The sequence below is a fragment of the Microcaecilia unicolor genome, chromosome 13, assembly GCF_901765095.1.
Source record: "Microcaecilia unicolor chromosome 13, aMicUni1.1, whole genome shotgun sequence".
Lineage (NCBI taxonomy): Eukaryota > Metazoa > Chordata > Amphibia > Gymnophiona > Siphonopidae > Microcaecilia > Microcaecilia unicolor.
Genome location: NC_044043.1, coordinates 97930083 through 97948853, shown reverse-complemented (window position 1 = coordinate 97948853; position 18771 = coordinate 97930083). Strand labels below are relative to the sequence as shown.

Below are 18771 nucleotides of genomic sequence, written 5' to 3'. Positions count from 1 at the left end.
ACGGATACTGATTGGGCAACAGAGCAATAGCAAGAGATCGTTCGGGTATAATATTTTCTGGTTTTTACCTGTAAATTAGGTTTAAACGTGTTAAAATTGCGGGGGATAAGAGTATAGAAGAGAATGCATTGCTTAACAGTGTGTGTGGACTTCATGTGTTTTGATCCTTTCGATAAATTTTTTCAAAAAGATGGGTCCTTTAGTAGTTTGCAGAAGTCGGTTAGTTCGTAGACCGTTTTCAGGTTTTCGTGGTAGTTTGTTCCAGAATTGTGTGCTCATATAAGAAAAGGTTGACGCGTGCAGCACTTTGTATTTTTATGCCTTCGCAGTTAGGGAAGTGGAGGTTGAGGAAAGTTCGGGATGATCTTTTAGCGTTTCTGATATGATAAAGACGCTAGAAAACTCAAAGGTTTTAATGCTCAAGCAAATATTTTCAGTGGAGAGAATTTCTAGAACAAGCCTTTCTTTCTTGGAAGGAGTGTTGTTATGGAACAGCCTTCCAGGGGAGAAGGTGAAAGACATATAATAACAGCATTCAGGAAAGCCTGTGATAAGCACAGAGGATCCTTAGTTGTAAAGAAAGGAAAGCAAAGCAAGAATACCATCTGGGGATCTGTGTTATTGGAAAAGGGAAAGTAAATTGTGTGGACTCAGTGGGCTTACAGTCCTTATCTGCTGTGGCGTTCTGTGAAGGGGTTCTGAGACTGTCTTGCGTTTATCAACGTGATGCAGGGCTCTGTCTATTAATACTTGTCTGTCTGTTTTTTTTTCCAGGGAAGCAGAATGGATGAACAACGATGCTCCTTTCCACCTCCTTTAAAGGTGTGTTTATAATGGTGCCTGCAGACTCCCGGCTGCTTCCACCTTTTTCAGACAGGATGAGCTAAACTAATCCTCCTTGCATACCTGCAATCATAGACCTGCAAGGCTCTGAGGCCCAGATGCATGAAAGACATTGGTAATTCCTGTTCCCTACCGATTCCATAGCAAATCGGTAGGGAACGGGAACGCATCAACGATAGGGAATGCAAATGAGCTACTCGTTGTAGCTCACTTGCATTCTCTATTCCTTCGGTACCTGAGTCGGAGAATCGGGACGTCCCTTTTGATTAGGCTCCTCTTCCTGGTCTCTTCAGCCAGTCAAAGCGGGCTTAGCTGGCTGCTGTCAGCGAAACGCGCTCTGATTGGCTGAAGAGACCAGGAAGAGGAGCCTAATCTAAAGGGACGTCCCGATTCTCCGGCAACCAGGAAAATAGAAAAATTTCGCTGTGGAGGGGTAAGTGGCGCGGCGAAGACTCTCAAGAAGGAGGAAAAAAAACACGAGCGCCGGCAGAACAAAAAACTGCAAAAAAAAAAAAAAGACGTCTCTCAGAAGCGCAGGGAGAGTACGTCCTTAAAGGACGCCCCTCACCTGCGCTCCCTGCTTTTTTTTTTTTTTTTTCTTTTTTACCTTTTTTGGGGGCCCTTTTCCTTTCCGATTCCCTCACAGGAGCCCTAACAAGAGGTCAGACATCTCGTTAGGGTTCCTACGGTAAGGGAATCGGAAAAACGGTAGTGCATCTGATTATAATGAGCTCAGTTTTGTATATATAAGCTTCTGGTTCCAGTTTCTCTTCTAAAGAAAAACAGGGCTACCCCATGTGTAAGAGCTGCAGCGTAAATTCAGGATTCAAGAGGCAGTAAAAGGCAGGAGACTGGAAGTTTACCTGTCTGTTAATGGCTGGAATGTATTTGGATTTGGTCACACCTTTTTCAGTAGTAGCTCAAGGTGGGTTACATTCAGGTACATGGGGTATTTCCCTGTCAATCGAAGGCTCACAGTCTAAGGGGCCCTTTTACTAAGCCACATAGACACCTATGAGTGCCCAACACGCGTCAGTTTAGAGTTACAGCCTGGCTACCGTGAGGCCCGGGCGGTAATTTTGTTTTTTTTGCTGCACGTGGCGGAAACCGGGCGGTAATCGTCGTTCTACATGCGTCGACGATTACCGCGTGAGACCTTACCGCTAAGTCAATGGCTGACGGTAAGGTCTCAGGCCCGAAATGGACGTGCACCAGTTTTTTATTTTGCCGCACGTCCATTTTTGTAAAAAAAATTTTTTAAAGGCCTTTTTTATTTTACAGGCGTGCTGAAAAATGGATCTGCGCGTACCCAAAATACACGCCAACACTAACGCAACCCATTTTTTGGCACAACTTAGTAAAAGGACCCCTATTTTTGTACTTGAGGCAACGGAGAGTTAAGTGATTTGCCCAAGATGACAAGGAGCCATCAGTGGAATTTCAACCAGGCACCTCTGGATGCAAAGACCTGTACTGTAACTATAGGCCACTCCTTCCGTGTAGTATTGCTTCCATGTTGCATTGCTTCTGTGCGGTATTACAGCTTTTTAATAGGGAGACATGAGAAGGTAAAACTTTCATTCCCAGGTCTGCAGAGAGACTAGGCCGCCCCGCCTCCACCCACCCCCCCCTGCCGCTGCAGTCCGCGGTCTCACCTGCCTGCCTTCCCTCCCTATGTCTCGCCCTCGTGTGATGTAACTTCCGGTTTCCGCGAGGGCGGGACACAGGGAGGGAAGGCCAGAAGAGACACGAGTCTGCGACTGCCGCTTTGAATGCAGGGGGCCCGGAGCCAAGGAGGCAGGCAGGTGAGACCGGGGACTGCAGCGCCGGGCCCCCCTTGGAGGCCCGGGGAATTTTGCCCCCCCCCCTGCCCCCCCTCTCAGCGGCCCAGTTCATTCCACAAGAAAAAACTTTGCTAAAAAAATATGTCTGCTTCTATAGACTTCTTTTTAAGCAGGACAAAGCTCTGGAGTTAACTCTGAGAACAGAGTAAAGTCTCATTTGAACATACAGTTAACACAAGATCAATAAAAAATAAGTATTTTATTAAATGTCTACAGGAGCTGAAATTGATATATACTACTACCCAGAATTCTGAGAGATCCTGTTTTCTCAGCTGTGTCCTCTAAGCTTTGTACTTTCTGAACAGACTAAAGGAGGAGGAGGAGGAGGAGGACTGGTTATATTAGTTCCTGACAGTCTGCCTGTGCTTCAAAAGCAAATAAAGCAGTGGAAATGTCTGCTGATGAGAACTGCAAATAAATGCACCTTAGATATCCTTTTAGTATAAGGGACTCTAGGACACCTTGGTCTTTGTTTATTAGAGTTTTCTAGCAGATTCCCCAGGAATACTGTTACTAAGAGATTTAGGAATCGGTATTCAACGTGATTTAATTAGCCAGAAACGGCTCCTGGCCAGTTAAGTCGCTTGATCGGGGCTATTCATTGATATTCAGTGGCACTTAACCACCGCTGAATATCAACACAGACCGCTCAAATGAAAGCCGGCTATTATGTGGGTGGTCCAGGGGCAGAGTTGGCACTTAAGACTGGAGTAGAGGAGTAGCCTAGTGGTTAGTGCAGCTCCTTGTAACTCTGGGTGAGTCACTTAACCCTCCATTGCCCCAGGTGCAAATAGGTACCTGTATATACTATGTAAACCGCTTTGAATGTAGTTGCAAAAACCACAGAAAGGCGATTTATCAAGTCCCGTTTCCCTTTCCCTATTTGAAATTCTACATGGATTGTTGCTACTATTCGAGATTCTACATGGATTGTTGCTACCATTTGAGATTCTGTTGCTACTCTCTGAAATTCTACATGGAATGTTGCTAGTGGAAGAGTAGCCTAGTGGTTAGTGCAGTGGACTTTGATCCTAAAGAACTGGGTTCAATTCCCACTGGGCAAGCCACTTAACCCTTCATTCCCCTGGTACAAATAAGTACCTGTATATAATATGTAAACTGCAGAAAGGCAGTAACCACAGAAAGGCAGTACATCGTCCTATCCCCTTTCCCTTAACTATCTAAGTTTAGCGGTTATATCGGAACGCATTTGTCAGTCCTGTCTTTCTACAGTGTCACATAGGCAAATAATATCGCCAGCCACTTAAACCCAGATATTCAGTGCTGGTTCCTAAATAATTATTTGTAACATTTATTATACCGCTTTTCATTTATTGTATCAGAGCAGTTTACATAATTTAACATTAAAACTGTACAGTAGTTCCTCCCAAAACACATCTGTAAGGAGGATAGAATAGGAAGGGACGAGTCCTCAGTACAACAATTCCAATCAAAAGCTACAGAGGCTGTGAAACAAAAGGATAAAACAAAAGGCCCAATTGTGAGGAAAACCACAGGATTAGCTAACTGCTTGTTTGGACCTAAGGTTTTCACCAGTGATTGAAGGGGGCAATTGTGCCTATCTCTCTGGTGTTTAGACCCCCCTTCAAAAATTGAATAAAATTATGTCACTTGACTTCGTAATTGGCTGTTCTGGACATCACGTTTTTAATGTAAAATTCAGCACTCAGATATGTAACTACCAACATTTACATGTGTAGTTTGCAAATTCAGCACTTTAGACAGATAATGAGGCTCATTTTCAAAGCACTTAGACTTACAAAGTTACATAGGTTACAATGGGGCTCATTTTCGAAAGAGGAAAACGTCTAAAAAGTGACATAAAGCAGCATTTGAACGTTTTTCTCACAAAAACGTCCAAATCAGTATTCACGAAACTTATTTTTCAGTTGTTTTTCCATGCTGTTCGTCTACCGTACATCCAAATCTCAAGGAGGCGTGTCGGGGGCATGTTAAGGGCAGGAGTTCTGCATTCCTAAGACTTAGATGTTGTTCAGCGGTAATGGAACAAAACAAAACTAAGATGTTTTGAGCTAGACCTGTTTTTATAACGAATAAGGTATAAAAAGGTGCCCTAAATGACCAGATGACCATTGGAAGGAATCGGGGATGAACCTCCAATACCCCTCCAGAGGTCACTGACCCCCTCCCACCCCCCACCCCCCCAAAATGTGAATAAAAATATGACTTACCCGCCTTTATGACAGCCTCAGATGTTATAGCCAGGTCTATTAGAGCAGTGGAGTAATGTAGTGGTCGGTATGTGCACTATGAAATGGGGGACTCGGTACTTATCTCTGTCTACCTGTCACACTTGTGGTGGAAAATGTGACCCTTCCCAAAGTCACCCAAACCATACTGTACCCACATATAGGGGTCCCCCTTCATCCATAAAGGCTATTGTAGTGGTGTACAGTGGGGAGAAGTAGGTTTTGGATGGGTTTTGGAGAGCTCAGGAGAATAAGGGAGCAAATGTGAGATGTGTACCTGGGGGCACAGAATTGCCCCCTAGGGTGCCCCATTGCTGTCCTGGGAAGTCTGGGGGACCCGTCTGCAAAAAATGCTGGCTCCTCCTACGTCCGAACGGCTTGATTTTCTACGTTTTGCATTTATTCGTTTTTTATTTCGAAAATGGACCAAAAAACAAAACGTCCAAAGCACAAAACCTTATTCGAAACAGTATTAAAAAAAAAAAAAAAAGATAGACGTTTTTCTTTTTCGAAAATGACCTTCTTTCCTATTCTGATTTTGGGCGTTTTGTGCAGTCGGGCTTAAGACGTTATATAAAAAATGCCCCTCCATGTAACTTTGTAAGTCTATGTGCTTTGAAAATGAACCTCAAAATGTTGGCACTTACACAGACAAAAGTCCTAGTGATACTGCATTTTTCAATGGATTCTGTGTTCAGGAGAGCCTGTTGCAGAATATTCGGGGAAAAGTGTGAAGGTTCTGACTTGGATATCCCATTTCCCACCTAGATGCTGAAGGCTAAGTTGGGCATCACATATATTGTGCTGTATGTTGTTTATTGCCTAGTGTATGTTTGATCTGTCTTTTTTGTTACTCATTTGCTTTTAGTATTTCATGATCAGTGGTTTATTGATTTTTAAGTGTAGCATGTATTTGATAAAACTGTAATCTACCCTGGGTGTTTTAAAGAAGGGTGTATTTTTAATTGAAAGTACATTTATTGATAAACATGTTTATCTCATCACCTAAAAATGGATCAGGTTTTAGAATATTCCACCAAGGGGGCGTGTCCATGAACACTTTGCACCCATGGACAATGTACAGTTTTTCATGTGCCTTCTCTTTGGGAAGCTTGCCAGGTGCCCTTGGCCTGGATTGGCCGCTGTCGTGGACAGGATGCTGGGCTCGATGGACCCTTGGTCTTTTCCCAGTGTGGCATTACTTATGTACTTTGAAAATTGCCCACTTTGCCCTGCTCCTTACTTACGTGGACTAAATTTTGGCTACATAGTGCACAGAAATTTGAAAGTACAGTGTATGTGCACTATTTCCTAATCCTAATGTCTTTTCACTGTTTCTTGATCGTATCTGTATTTTATTTTGCAGACAGAAGAGGATTACATACCCTATCCCAGTGTCCATGAGGTAACAAACCCTTACAAAAACCTACATGTATCAAACTGCAATGTGCATGAAGGTAACATTATTGCTGGTAAAACTTTCCACATACCCTGCTCCAATGTGCATAAATTAACAGCATCCCTACTAAATCTCTCTCCACATACCTGCGCCAGTGTGTATGATGTAACAGTACAAAAAGTGAGTTCTTACCGCATCTTTCTTACCACAGGAGTTAACCAACCCGTGCTATCTCTGTACTGCAGGTTGCTGACTTCTGTGGTAAATCACTGATGCTGCCCATGAGTCACCCTTTGGAAACATGACCCCTAGTGGTAGGACTTTGAGACTACTGCTAGGGATGTTATTTTCTGATACAGAACCGCAAGGACAGAACTTGGTGTTATTGAGGTTGGAGGGGCTTTGAGGGGTTGGGGGTCCCAATGGGGGCAGGGTGCAGACCTTGGGGTGGTTTGGATCAGGGAGGCAGCTTGGGGGTATTGGCTGCTCAGGGGGTTATGGGAATAGCACAGTGGCCCTTTAAGATGCAGCCCAGGAGCTTTGGGCCATACTCTGAGGCCCAGTTCTCCCAGCATGGTAAAATAACTCCAGCTTGTTTATCTTTCTGTCCTCTCCCAGGTATAAAGGTGCTAGTTTACCTGTAACCTGGAATGTCCAGGACTCCAGGAATTATGGTGGAGAGACAGAAAGACACAGAAGGCTATAGTAATATGAGAATAATCAGTAATTGCTTATTACACTTACCAATCAGGAATACAATTAGAATAAGTAATATAATTAATTAATTCTCATACGAGACAGCAACCGGGACACAAACGTGACCTCTGACATTAGCTCTCTGACTGCCTATGTCCATGATTCTCCTTTTATACCCTTTTCTCCCGTAGACTAGTATTGGAAGTACAAAGTCAGCATATTTTAACATATTCCAGCTTATTCTAGCAAATTCTATCTTACAGAAGCAAAGTTCTTCTTAACATATTTGCTTATCATAAGTAAGGTCAGTAAGGTTATCCTACTTTGCAAAAACCATCTTCCCAGCAACCAAAGTTGTCTTTTTCATTATCTGCTTTCATGGTCAGCAGCAAATTTCCCCTTACATTACTACATTTTTGTACAGTATTCTCCTGCCACACCTATCTCTGTTATGACTCCAAAGCTGCCCGTCTCTCCAACAGAAAGGCAAGCTGACATGAGATTCACGTTCTGTGTAATTCTTATTATTTAGCTTCTCAGTGACTCTTAACCTGTTCATAGCTTTGCTCATTATTCTCAGTTACTGTTGTAAAGTTATTTTATGGTTCATGACCTGCATGTCCCATATAAACAAGCTTTATGCTTAGTAATGAACTGCTTTACATGCATTTGCATATTCTTGATCTTCTTATTATGTAGTCTGCAGTGACTTAATTATCACTGTGTTCCAATAATTTAAGTCACATTAGGTGACTTAAGAGTCTTAATGCAGCTTGATAACTCCCCTCCTAAATCTTTCCATATACCTTGCTCCAGTGTGTATGAAGTAACAGCACTCCTACTTACATCTCTCCTCATACCCTGTACCATTGCTAATGAAGTAACAGTACCCCTACTAAATCTTTCCACCTACCCTGTTTCATTGTGCCTGAAGTAACAATATCCCTGCTAAATCTCTCCACATACCCTACACCAGTGTGTATAAAGTAATGATACCCTTACTTACATCTCTCTTTTTACCTTGTTCCATTGCTTTATGAAGTAACAGTACCCCTACTAAATCTTTCCACCTACCCTATTTCATAAATACATAAGTACATAAGTGTTGCCATACTGGGACAGACCAAAGGTCCATCAAGCCCAGCATCCTGTTTCCAACAGTGGCCAATCCAGGTTACAAATACCTGGCAAGATCCCGAAACAGTACAATTGTGCCTGAAGTAACAATATCCCAGCTAAATCTCTCCACATACCCTGCTCCAGTATCTATGAAGTAAAAAATAACTCTGCTAAATCTATCCACATAGAACCACTACTAAATTTCTCCAGGTAATGTTACCCTGGTGTGCATGAGGTACGGCGGTCACTTGCTAAAGTCTTCAAACCTTAATACATTTTTACATTTGCTATCTAAAATAGACAAATTGGAATATTTTAAAATAAGTGTTTGTTTACTAATCTCCACAGCATACCATATACTTTCAACGTGAAAGAGCAGTGTGACTTAATGTAATAATTAGTGTAATAATTATACATAGTTTCTATCAAAATGTTTATATTTAAATTTTTCTTTGTTTCTTGGAAAATTCTTATAAAATTTCTTGGATTAAAAAAAAAAAAAAAGAAGAAATATTCAAAAACAATTAAGAATAAGAAACCAAAAAGTCTCAAGGGTATAAATCCTCACAGCTAGTACTTGATGTAAGCCTGTTTTGCAGCAATAACATTGATGAGTTGTTTAGGATAAGTGTCTACCAGCTTTCTTTCCATAATAGGAAGGAGAGGGTTTTTTTGCCGATTCTTCTTGGCAAAATAGCTCAGCCCTTTGAAGGTGGCTGGGGATTGTTTGTGGACTGCAGTCTTCGAGTTTTGTCACAAATTTTCTGTTGGATTCAGGTCTGAGCTTTGGCTGGGCCACTTGAGGATATTAACTTTCCTCTTGCTCAGCCACTCCCTCGTGTTTTGTGCTTAAGATCATTGTTCTGCTGAAAGATGACTTGTCTCCTTAGCCCCAGCTGTATGAACTGGAACAGAACTTTCTCTTAAGATCTGCCTATACTTTGCAGTATCCATTTTTCCCTCGATCTTTACAATCCTCCCTGTCCCTGCGGCTACAAAGCATTCTCACAACATAGTGCTTTCACCCTCTATGTTTTATTATAGGGACTAGCCGTTGAGCCCGTAAAAACGGGCTAGTAAAGGAAGGGGGGTTTGAAAGCCCCCCCCCCCCCGATAAGTCGCCGCCGCCACCCCTCCACCCGGGCCGGGTACCCGACTTCACTATTCAAACCGCCGGAATGCAGCACACAGCTTATGTGAGCTGCCGTCGGCCTTCCTTCTGCTCTGCGTGTGTTCCGCCCTCGTGTGACGTAACGTCAGCGAGGGCGGGACACAGGCAGGTAAGGAAGGCCAACGGCAGCTCAGATGAGCTGTGTGCTGCGTTCCGGCAGTTTGAATAGTGAAGCCAGGTACCTGGGCCGGGTGGAGGGTGGCTGGGGGGAGCGGTAGCGGCAACCCTGGGGGGGGGGGGAGCGGTGGCGACGGCGGTTCCCTCACTCGCAGGTGCGCAGGTTCCCTCTCTGTCACGCCCCCGTCATCACGTATTGATGCGGAGGCGGGACAGAGAGGGTCTGTACTGCGCATTTGCGAGTGAGTACGCCTCTTGCCATTTATATGTTTGATAGTGTTAGGGTTGATAGGCTATGTGTGTTTTATGCAGGGCCAGTGTTAGACATGCTGGAACCCAGGGCAGAAATAAAGGAGGGGGCCCGCCGATGCCATTTCCTCCCTGTCCCCACCCCCCATTACTACCATACGTAAAACAACTTTAAATGACTTCTTCACACACAAAACATAGACAGATCCTCACCAAATACAGAAGAAGAAGTATGAAGGTATCGGCCTGTTTATCCGACATTGCGGCATGGATGTCCAACCGCCACCTGAAGCTGAACATGTCCAAGACCGAGCTCCTTGTCTTTCCTCCTAAACCCACTTCTCCTCTTCCTCCACTCTCTTTCTCTGTTGATAACACCCTCATCCTCCCCGTCCCATCTGCCCGCAACCTCGGAGTCACCTTCGACTCCTCCCTCTCCTTCTCTGCGCATATCCAACAGACTGCCAAGACCTGTCGCTTCTTCCTCCTCAATATCAGCAAAATTCGCCCTTTCCTCTCTGAGCATACCACCAGAACTCTCGTCCACGCTCTCATTACCTCTCGCCTCGATTACTGCAACTCACTCCTCACCGGCCTCCCGCTCTGCCATCTATCCCCCCTTCAGTCCGTTGAGAATGCTGCTGCACGTCTTATATTCCGCCAAAACCGTTATACTCACACCACCCCTCTCCTCAAGTCACTTCATTGGCTTCCGATCAGACATCGCATACAATTCAAGCTCCTCCTCCTTACCTACAAATGCACTCAGGCCGCGGCTCCTCACTACCTCTCCACCCTCATCTCCCCCTATGTTCCCGCCCGCAACCTCCGCTCACAGGACAAAGCCCTTCTCTCAGTACCCTTCTCCACTACTGCCAACTCCAGGCTCCGCTCATTCTGCCTTGCCTCACCCTATGCCTGGAATAATCTTCCTTTACCCATACGCCAGGCCCCCTCCCTACCCATCTTCAAATCTCTGCTTAAAACTCACCTCTTCAATGCTGCCTTCGGCGCCTAACCGCTCGAGATATATAGAATGCCCCAATCTATCCACCCTATCAGATTAACTGCTCACTCGTCCTCTAGATTGTTCACTTGTCTTTAGATTGTTCTCTTGTCTTTTAGATTGTAAGCTCTTTGAGCAGGGACTGTCCTTCTATGTTTGAATTGTACAGCGCTGCATAACCCTAGTAGCGCTTTAGAAATGATTGTTGTTGTTGTTGTTGTTATGAAGACAAAAATTGAACTGGGAGCTCCAAGAAGTTAAACTCAGTTACGTTCTGCACGCTGGAGAAAGAAAAACAGAAGTAACATTTCTTTTTGTACTGAACACAATACAAAGACATCTGTGAAACACATATTCCAAAGCTAACATATTCCAGTTAATAAATTCAAAATAAAACACTTTTTTCTACCTTTGTTGTCTAGACATTTTATTTTTTTCATCATATTGATCTCAGTTTCTCTTTTCTGCTTTCCTATCTGTCTTCCACTAATTCTCATTCCAGTGGCTGCTCTCCATTTATCTTTCTCCTCTCTTCTGTCTCCTGTCTTGTTCTATTCCTTCGCTACATCTGTCTCTGACATATTGATCTTTCCCTTTTAGCTCTTTCCCCTTCTTTTTCTTTTCTGACTCTGTCCATTCATATTTCTCCCTCTTTCTCACCTTTCCTTTTTTTTTTTTTTTAACTTTCCAGCTACCTGCCAACTTTCCATCTCTGTTGTGTGTCCTAGTTCTCCCATTTCCCTTCTCATCTCTTTCCATATTCCCCTATTCCCCATTACCACACTTCTGTACTCACTGTCCTCTTGCATCTCCTTGCCGCCACCCCCCTTGGTCTCTCCGTCATGATTTCACCATTTCCAGCATCTCCCTTCCCTCTTGCAGCCCAGCATATCCTTGCCCCCCACCCTTGTGGCCTGACATATTCCTGTCCCATTTCTCTTCCTTCATATCCCCCCTTGAGTCCAGCATCTCCCCTCGCCATGATCCAGCATCTGTCCCTCTCTTTTGTGCTGTCCTTCCTTCCCCTTATGATCCATAGTAATATAGTAGATGATGGCCGATAAGGACCTGAATACTCCATCCAGTTACAGTCATTATCAATTCATGATTTTTAAACCAACAATGAATGTGGAATAAAATATGTATACTTGATCCTGGTCTTCCTTTGACATTTTTTGGACAGAGACCATCGAAATCCGCACCATTTCCAGCAATTGTCCTTTCTTCCCTCCTTCCCCTCCTCCCCCAGGTCCAGCATCTCTCCCTCTCTCTTCCCTCCGTGCCTCCTGTGGTCTAGTATCTCTCTCACCATCCTCTTCACCCCCATCTGTGGGTCTAGCATTTCTCCCTTTCCCTCCCCTCTTTCTCTGGGCCTGTCATCTCTCTCTCTCTCTCAAATCCCCTCCCCCATTCCCCTGTCCAGAATTTCCCCTCTCTTTCAACCTCCCCTACCGTAAAAGGGAAAGGGGGTTGGATTTGATATGTCACCTTTCTGAGGTTACAATCCAAGCAGTTTACATATTATATACAGGTACTTACTTTGCATCTGGGGCAATGGAGGGTTAATTGACTCAATATGTTTTCATGCACAGGGGTTGCATGCAGCAGCAGCAATTCTAATGCGCTGTCTGCAAGTGTCCTTTTGTCACTGTGCATGTGGTTGCATTAATGCAGCCATTTTCCACCTTTTTTTGGTCAGGGCTGCTTTTATAGTCTTACCCTTTGGTAGAAACAGTGTTAAGGCAGCATCTTGACTGGCATAAGTAGGTAAATCCAGGGATGTGCTAGGTATTAGTCTTCCTTTGATGCACATGTTAGAGCTGTGGGTTTAAAACATAATATTTCCTCTCCTCATTTCCTTGTTCAGGTTCTGGGCCGTGAAGGTCCATTCCCTCTGATCTTACTGCCGCAGTTTGGGGGTTACTGGATTGAAGGAACTAACCATGACCTCACCAGCATCTCTGAAACCGAGGAGGTCCAGTCTCCTACTCCTAAAGTAAAGTTAGAAAGTAACCAGATGGCCCGAATCTACCGCAAGCACTTCCTGAACAAGGTAAGACTGGTTCTCCTTCTGTTACTTAAAGGCATAACTGATGACCGCAAATAATGACCAAATTTGTCTATTCAATCTGCCCAAACTAGATTCCTCCTCTATGGTTTTCTACCACTCTGGGGATGAAGGAGTAGCCTAATGGTTAGGATATTTCGCTGAGAACCAGGGAACAGCAGAAAAATTGCAGTGTAGTGGGCCCAGATGGAAACAAAAGGCAGAGCCTTGGATCGGAGGAAGCAAATTTCATTAATAGACCTGGCATGGCCTGTGTTTTGGCTAGATGGCTGCATCAGGAGTCATATTACAAGGGCTTCCTTGAGTAGCTCAAATTGCAACTTCATAACGAGAGGTACACAATTTGCTGCGCTTGTAGTATTAGACTTTCGGATGTTCTTCTGATTTGAGTTACTCAAGGAAGCCCTTATAATATGACCCCTGATGCAGGCATCTAGCTGAAACGTAGGCCCTGTCGGGTCCATTAATAAAATTTGCTTCTTCCAGTCCAAGACTCTGCCTCTTGTTTCCATCTGGCCCCACTACATTGCATTTCTTCTGCTGTTTGGTTTGGGTTGCTGGTTCCCTCTGATTTGTTCGTTCATGAGAACCAGGGAAACTGGGGTTCAAGTTTTGTTGGCATTCTTTGTGTCCTTGGACATTGCCTCATGCACAAACAGAGGCTCATTTACTAATGTGTTAATGCAAGCTATGTATTTAATTAGTAAATATGGCCCTTTTACAATAGTAGGGCTTGGTGTTAAATAACATGCATTAGGGAGAAGAGAAACCAATTTGCCTGAGAGAAGGAGGAGAAGGGAGTTGTGAGATTGGAGGTGCCCAAGTCTGACATCATCAAGGCTCTTTGAGATCCTTCAAAAGCCAGGGCCTACCATAGAATGCCCCTTCAGAGCCCTAGAGGAGTGAGGACCACCAGTCTCTTTATCATGGTTGGTCACCCCTTTGCTGAACAAGCCCCACTTAGAGCCTTCTCTACCTTCCAGTTTTCGGCCTGTCTTCAACCTGCCTTTTTTTCATCAAAATTTTAGATAAACTGGTTCTTCATCAGATAGAGAATTTCCTTGGTCAATCCAATGTTCTACATCCATACCAGGCTGGTGTTCATGTAAACCATAGCACAGAAACCCTCCTGGTTTCACTTTGACACTGTCCGGGTGGCTCTTGACCAACGTTTTGTGGTGATTGTTACCCTATCCTCTGCCTTTGACTCAGTAGATCACACTCTCCTTCTTAATCATCTCCACAACATCAGGATTTCGGGTACAGTGCTTAGCGCTCTTATCAATTGATTCGTTCTGATTCTTACTCTTCCTCTTTTCCAGTTCTTTCTGGTGTCCCCCTTGGAGAAGGCAAATTTATTCACCTATAGCAGGTGTTCTCTGAGGACAGCAGGCCAAGTATTCTCACGTGTGTTGTATTCTTTAGCTTTTTAGAATGACTGAGGGACCCGCACTTGTGCATCCAGCAGGAAGGCACCAGTGCATATGTGGTGGGTTGCTGCTAGATATTTCTAAGTTACAATCATTAGTCAGTGTCTGCACCGGGCTCCGTCAGATGATGTAACCTAGTTGTGAGAATACTTGGTCCGCTGTCCTTGGAGAACACCTGCTATAAGTGAGTAACTTTGCTTTTTCAACACTCATCCCAGTAGAGGCAAAAAGGAAAGATGTATAACATTTCTGCTAGAGGGCAGTTCTGTAGCAAAGTGTCCATTCTTGCTGCTCTCTCTTGACTGAAATATAGGAGGTACTTCCAGCCAAAGACCATTAAATCCATTGCTGGGACTTCCCATTTCTTTGCGATTACGGCGAAGTCCCTTTTTGATAACCCCTGTTCCCCTGGGTCTAGAGCATGACTGTGAAAAGGTGATTAAAGTCTCCAGAAACAAAACAAAAAAAAAAAAGAGGTTTTAATGAATTCTGTTAGAGCAAACAATTTGTAATTCAGCAGTCCAAACCCCATCCTTTTATGTGAAAAAAATAAAAATGTTACAGAAGTTCAAACATGCAAGATTTGCAGAATGCTTATGGATGCATGACATGAGAAAACAGCCATTCTCAACATTTTGAATCCTCTACTTTAGTCACCTTTTCCCATAGGTGGTCACAAATATTCCTTCTGAGCAGTAGCGTAGCCAAACCTGTGTTATTGGGTGGACCAGGGGGTGAACCAGGTGGGCATGACCTGCATTTCCTCTCTGCCTGCTACCCCCTGCCCCCCCCCCCCCCCCAATATTAAAAATGAATACCTTGGCTGGCACGAACTCCTGGTCCCCACCAGCTGAAGAATCCCAAGCAGTCTCATCCTTGCAGCCGCCGACACCAGCACTGCCCCCCTCCCGTGCATGCTCAGTTCAGCCAGCATCCCCCATGCACGCATGCGCGGAGGTACCAATTGAACTGAGCCATGCGTAGGGAGAAAGGGGAGTGCCGGCGTCAGCACGGCAGCTGGAAATCTGCTGCTGACTGCTCCAGGGATTTTTTTTCTGACATGGGGAGGAAACTGTAGAGAGAACTCCTTAGCTGGCGGGGCCCGAACTCCATATTCATCCTCGCTGATTGACATATGGCATTTTTGGAAAACACTCTTGACTGACTTGTTCTGCACCAGGGATTTGAAAGCACACAAGGTTTTCTGAATAGCACCTCAGTTGCTGTCCACTGCGCTTGAGTGAGTTGGTCACACGGTGAGCTCCGAACCAAGAAGATTCACGTCTGTAGTGACCATCGCCCAGTCATGGATCTCCAAGGCCATCCCTTTTTGTCAGATTTGGAGAACTGATTCACCAGTGAACTCTGGCTTTGGCTTTCTTCAATCGCAGTAGGCAGATATCGTAAGAGTGCTGTTGCAGTGACCACCGCCTCAGAAGAGAGGACTGTTGGGTTAGCATGTGATCTTCATCTTCAGAACCACCATCTATGTATGTGCTACAAAACCTTCATCTGTATCAATGAGACCAGTTTCATTAGCCTAAAGAAGAGGACTTGTTTTTCTGTCTCTGTGGATTCTTCTAGTCATGCCTTTGATCAACAGTTCTATGTTGCTTCTGTACCGATTCTGACTCTCTTGGGACGAGAATTAGAAGATATGAACAGTGTCGCGGTTGATGGGTTCATCTGGAAAATCAATTATTTTCTAATCTCAGGTGTAAACCACCATGATAATGGACTCTGAAGGGATCATATGCCTCCCTGACTTGGCCCCAACACTAGGTTTTCCCCTCCCCAACTTAATCTATCTGTCTAAGAGGCACTGTGTAAAATACATTTTACCTCACTGTTTGAAATTGGATATATCTTTCTTTTCCTGATGGTTTCTTAGGTTTATATGAGCATCTTTTTAGGATCTAGGCTGAGTCTGACCTGAAGTCATAACTTATTTTGAAGTTCATGAAAATTCTGGGGTTAAAGGTCAAGCTAGGTACTTCATCCTGGGAAGGGAAGGAATATAAATAGTACTTATGCTACTTGGTGATACCTACCAGCCACTATGTAGCACTGTATTTATTTATTTATTAGGATTTATTTACCGCCATTTTGAAGGAATTCACTCAAGGTGGTGTACAGTAAGAATAAATCAAACATGAGCAATAGATAATTATAGCAGTAAAAAAAAGTCAAATAACAGTACAAAGTATGGCATAGTATACTACTTACAATGTCAACACAATATGTAATAGAACATTTTAATAGCGTAAGGGTATAAGCAAAGATGGAGCATATAGATAGATAAGAGAGTAAGAGGCAGTGGCGTAGCAAGGACGGGGCGGTGGGGGTAGTTCGCCCCGGGTGCACGCTGCTGGAGGGTGCAGAAAGCAGCTGCGCGCCTGTCGGCTCCGCTGGTTCCCTGCTCCCTCTGCCCCGGAACAGGGGCCGGGGAGGGGGGTGTTATTGCCCAGGGGGGGGTGTTGTGCTGCACCCTGGGGGGATGGACGCCGCTGTACCCCGGGGGGGGGGGCGCAGCGGCGATCCACCCCGAGTGGCAGCCGACCTAGGAACGCCACTAGTAAGAGAAGTTAGAAAATAAGGTGACTAATTTAAAGAAAGGTGCACTTGAGGTCAGAGAGATGGTTAAATATTATCTCATCTAGGGTAGGAGTTGATAAACATGTCCTGCTGCAGTATGTGCAGCCCATGTCACTCGTGTGTGTCAGTGAGACTAACAAGTTAGTTACTTCTTCCATTAAAGGCCTGGTTGACGAGCCAAGCTTTCACTTCTTCCTGAAGTAGAGATAGTCTTGTGTTAAGCGGAGCCTTTCAGGAAGTGCATTCCAGTGTGGGGGCTGCTTCGGAGAAGGCTCACTTGCTGGTATCACATCATGTAGGTCTTTATCTGCCATCATCTACTATGTTACTATATTACATGTAATGTCTTTTTGAGAGGGTGTGGTTAGTGATAGTCCTTGAGAGAACCTTAGTGTCCTTGGAGGTGTATAGAGGGTCATCCTATTCTTTAGGTACTTGGGGCTGTTTCCTTTTAGGGCCTGGAAGATCAGACATAGAGTTTTAAATATAGCCATGTATCGTACTGGTAGCTAATGAAGTTTTTGCAAAACATGATGTGATGTGGTCACGTCACTTGCAACCTTCTATGAGTCTTGCTGCAGCATTCTGAATCAATTGGAGCTGGTGGAGACCCTTTGTAGTCAGATCGTTGCAGAGTGCATCTGCACCTTGGTTATGTGCTGATCTGCGATCCGTGCCTGTTCTATAGCCTGTGCGCTGAATTTATCTCACATGCGTCAGTCTTGATGTTATCGTGGCATGCACAGCTGGGATAAGATTTACCTTCCCGATGTAAGGAGAGAGGCAGCGTAACTGTCGCAAATAGTAGAAGCAGCTCTTGAAGGTTGCTTGGATTTGGGGAATCAGAGTAAGTGTTGAATCTACCTGTATTCCAAGGTTCCTGACTTGTGATTTGCGGGGGAATTCGTACTTCCCAAAAGGGATTTTGATGTCAGGTATGTATCCACTTGTGTTAGGGACCCAGAGAAGCTTGGTTTTACTTGGGTTCAGGCAAAGTTTGTTGTGTTTAGCCCATTCTTGAACTGATGTTAGGTAATCAGTTTATTCAGGGCTGTAGGTAAGTCAAGTTCAATGGGTATGAGTAGCTGCACATCATTCCCTTAGATGTAGAGCTGAGTGTCCATTGACCGAATCAGCTCAGCTAGTGGCTTGAGGTAGATATTGAACAGAATAGGTGACATATCGATCCGTGTGGTACCCCGCAAGTCAGTGTCCATGGTGGTGATGAGTTGCTGCCAAACATTATGGGTTGTTGCCGGTCTGATAGAACGGACCTGAACCAAGCAAATACTATTCCATAGATACCCGTTTCTGTCAGTCCTGCTAGCATGATATCATGATCCACAGTGTCAAAAGCTGCTGAGAAATCTAGCAGTACCAACACCGAGGCAAATCCCCTGTCTCGGTTTCTATGAAGATCATCTAGTAGGGATACGAGAACCATTTCTGTTCTGTGCTGGGGCCGATTCTGTTCAATATATTTGTGAGTGACATTGCCGAAGGGTTACAAGGTAAAGTTTGCCTTTTAGCGGATGATACTAAGATTTGTAACAGAGTGGACACCCAGGAGGGAGTGGAAAACATGAAAAAGGATCTGCGGAAGCTAGAAGAATGGTCTAAGGTTTGGCAATCCAGTTGACGTGGATCTAGCCAGTTTCTCTCTTCTAGCCAGTCACCGAGTTGAACACAGACTGTTTGCTCTATAACAACAAATGATTCCCTAATTGTGGCTGTGCCACACGAACGTTATCTTACCACAACCTCACTTTGTATTTGTTCTCACCAGAGTCAGCAAACGCCTCTCCAATATAATGTAAGCCACATTGAGCCTAGAAATAGGTGGGAAAATGTGGGACACAAATGTAACAAATAAATATAAGTAAAATAAATAAGTTTCCCTAGAAATGGGATGTTGAATGCTGGCCAGTAACTTTCAAGTTTGTCCTGGTCAAGGTTGTTTTTCTTTAGCAAAGGGTGAACCACTGCCCTTTTTAATGCTGTTG

General features: G+C 44.3%; 1 protein-coding gene across 3 annotated transcripts in view; it reads left to right on the top strand.

Moving 5' to 3' along the window:
• The window catches only part of RAP1GAP (RAP1 GTPase activating protein), a 152078-nt gene that overhangs the window by 44369 nt on the left and 88938 nt on the right, over window positions 1-18771 (top strand). For all 3 annotated transcript variants that reach the window (XM_030185566.1, XM_030185563.1, XM_030185565.1), the window contains exons 3-5: window positions 775-822; window positions 6285-6323; window positions 12543-12728. In XM_030185566.1, the coding sequence (XP_030041426.1) occupies window positions 775-822; window positions 6285-6323; window positions 12543-12728 (273 nt within the window). The remainder of the gene's footprint in view (window positions 1-774; window positions 823-6284; window positions 6324-12542; window positions 12729-18771) is intronic.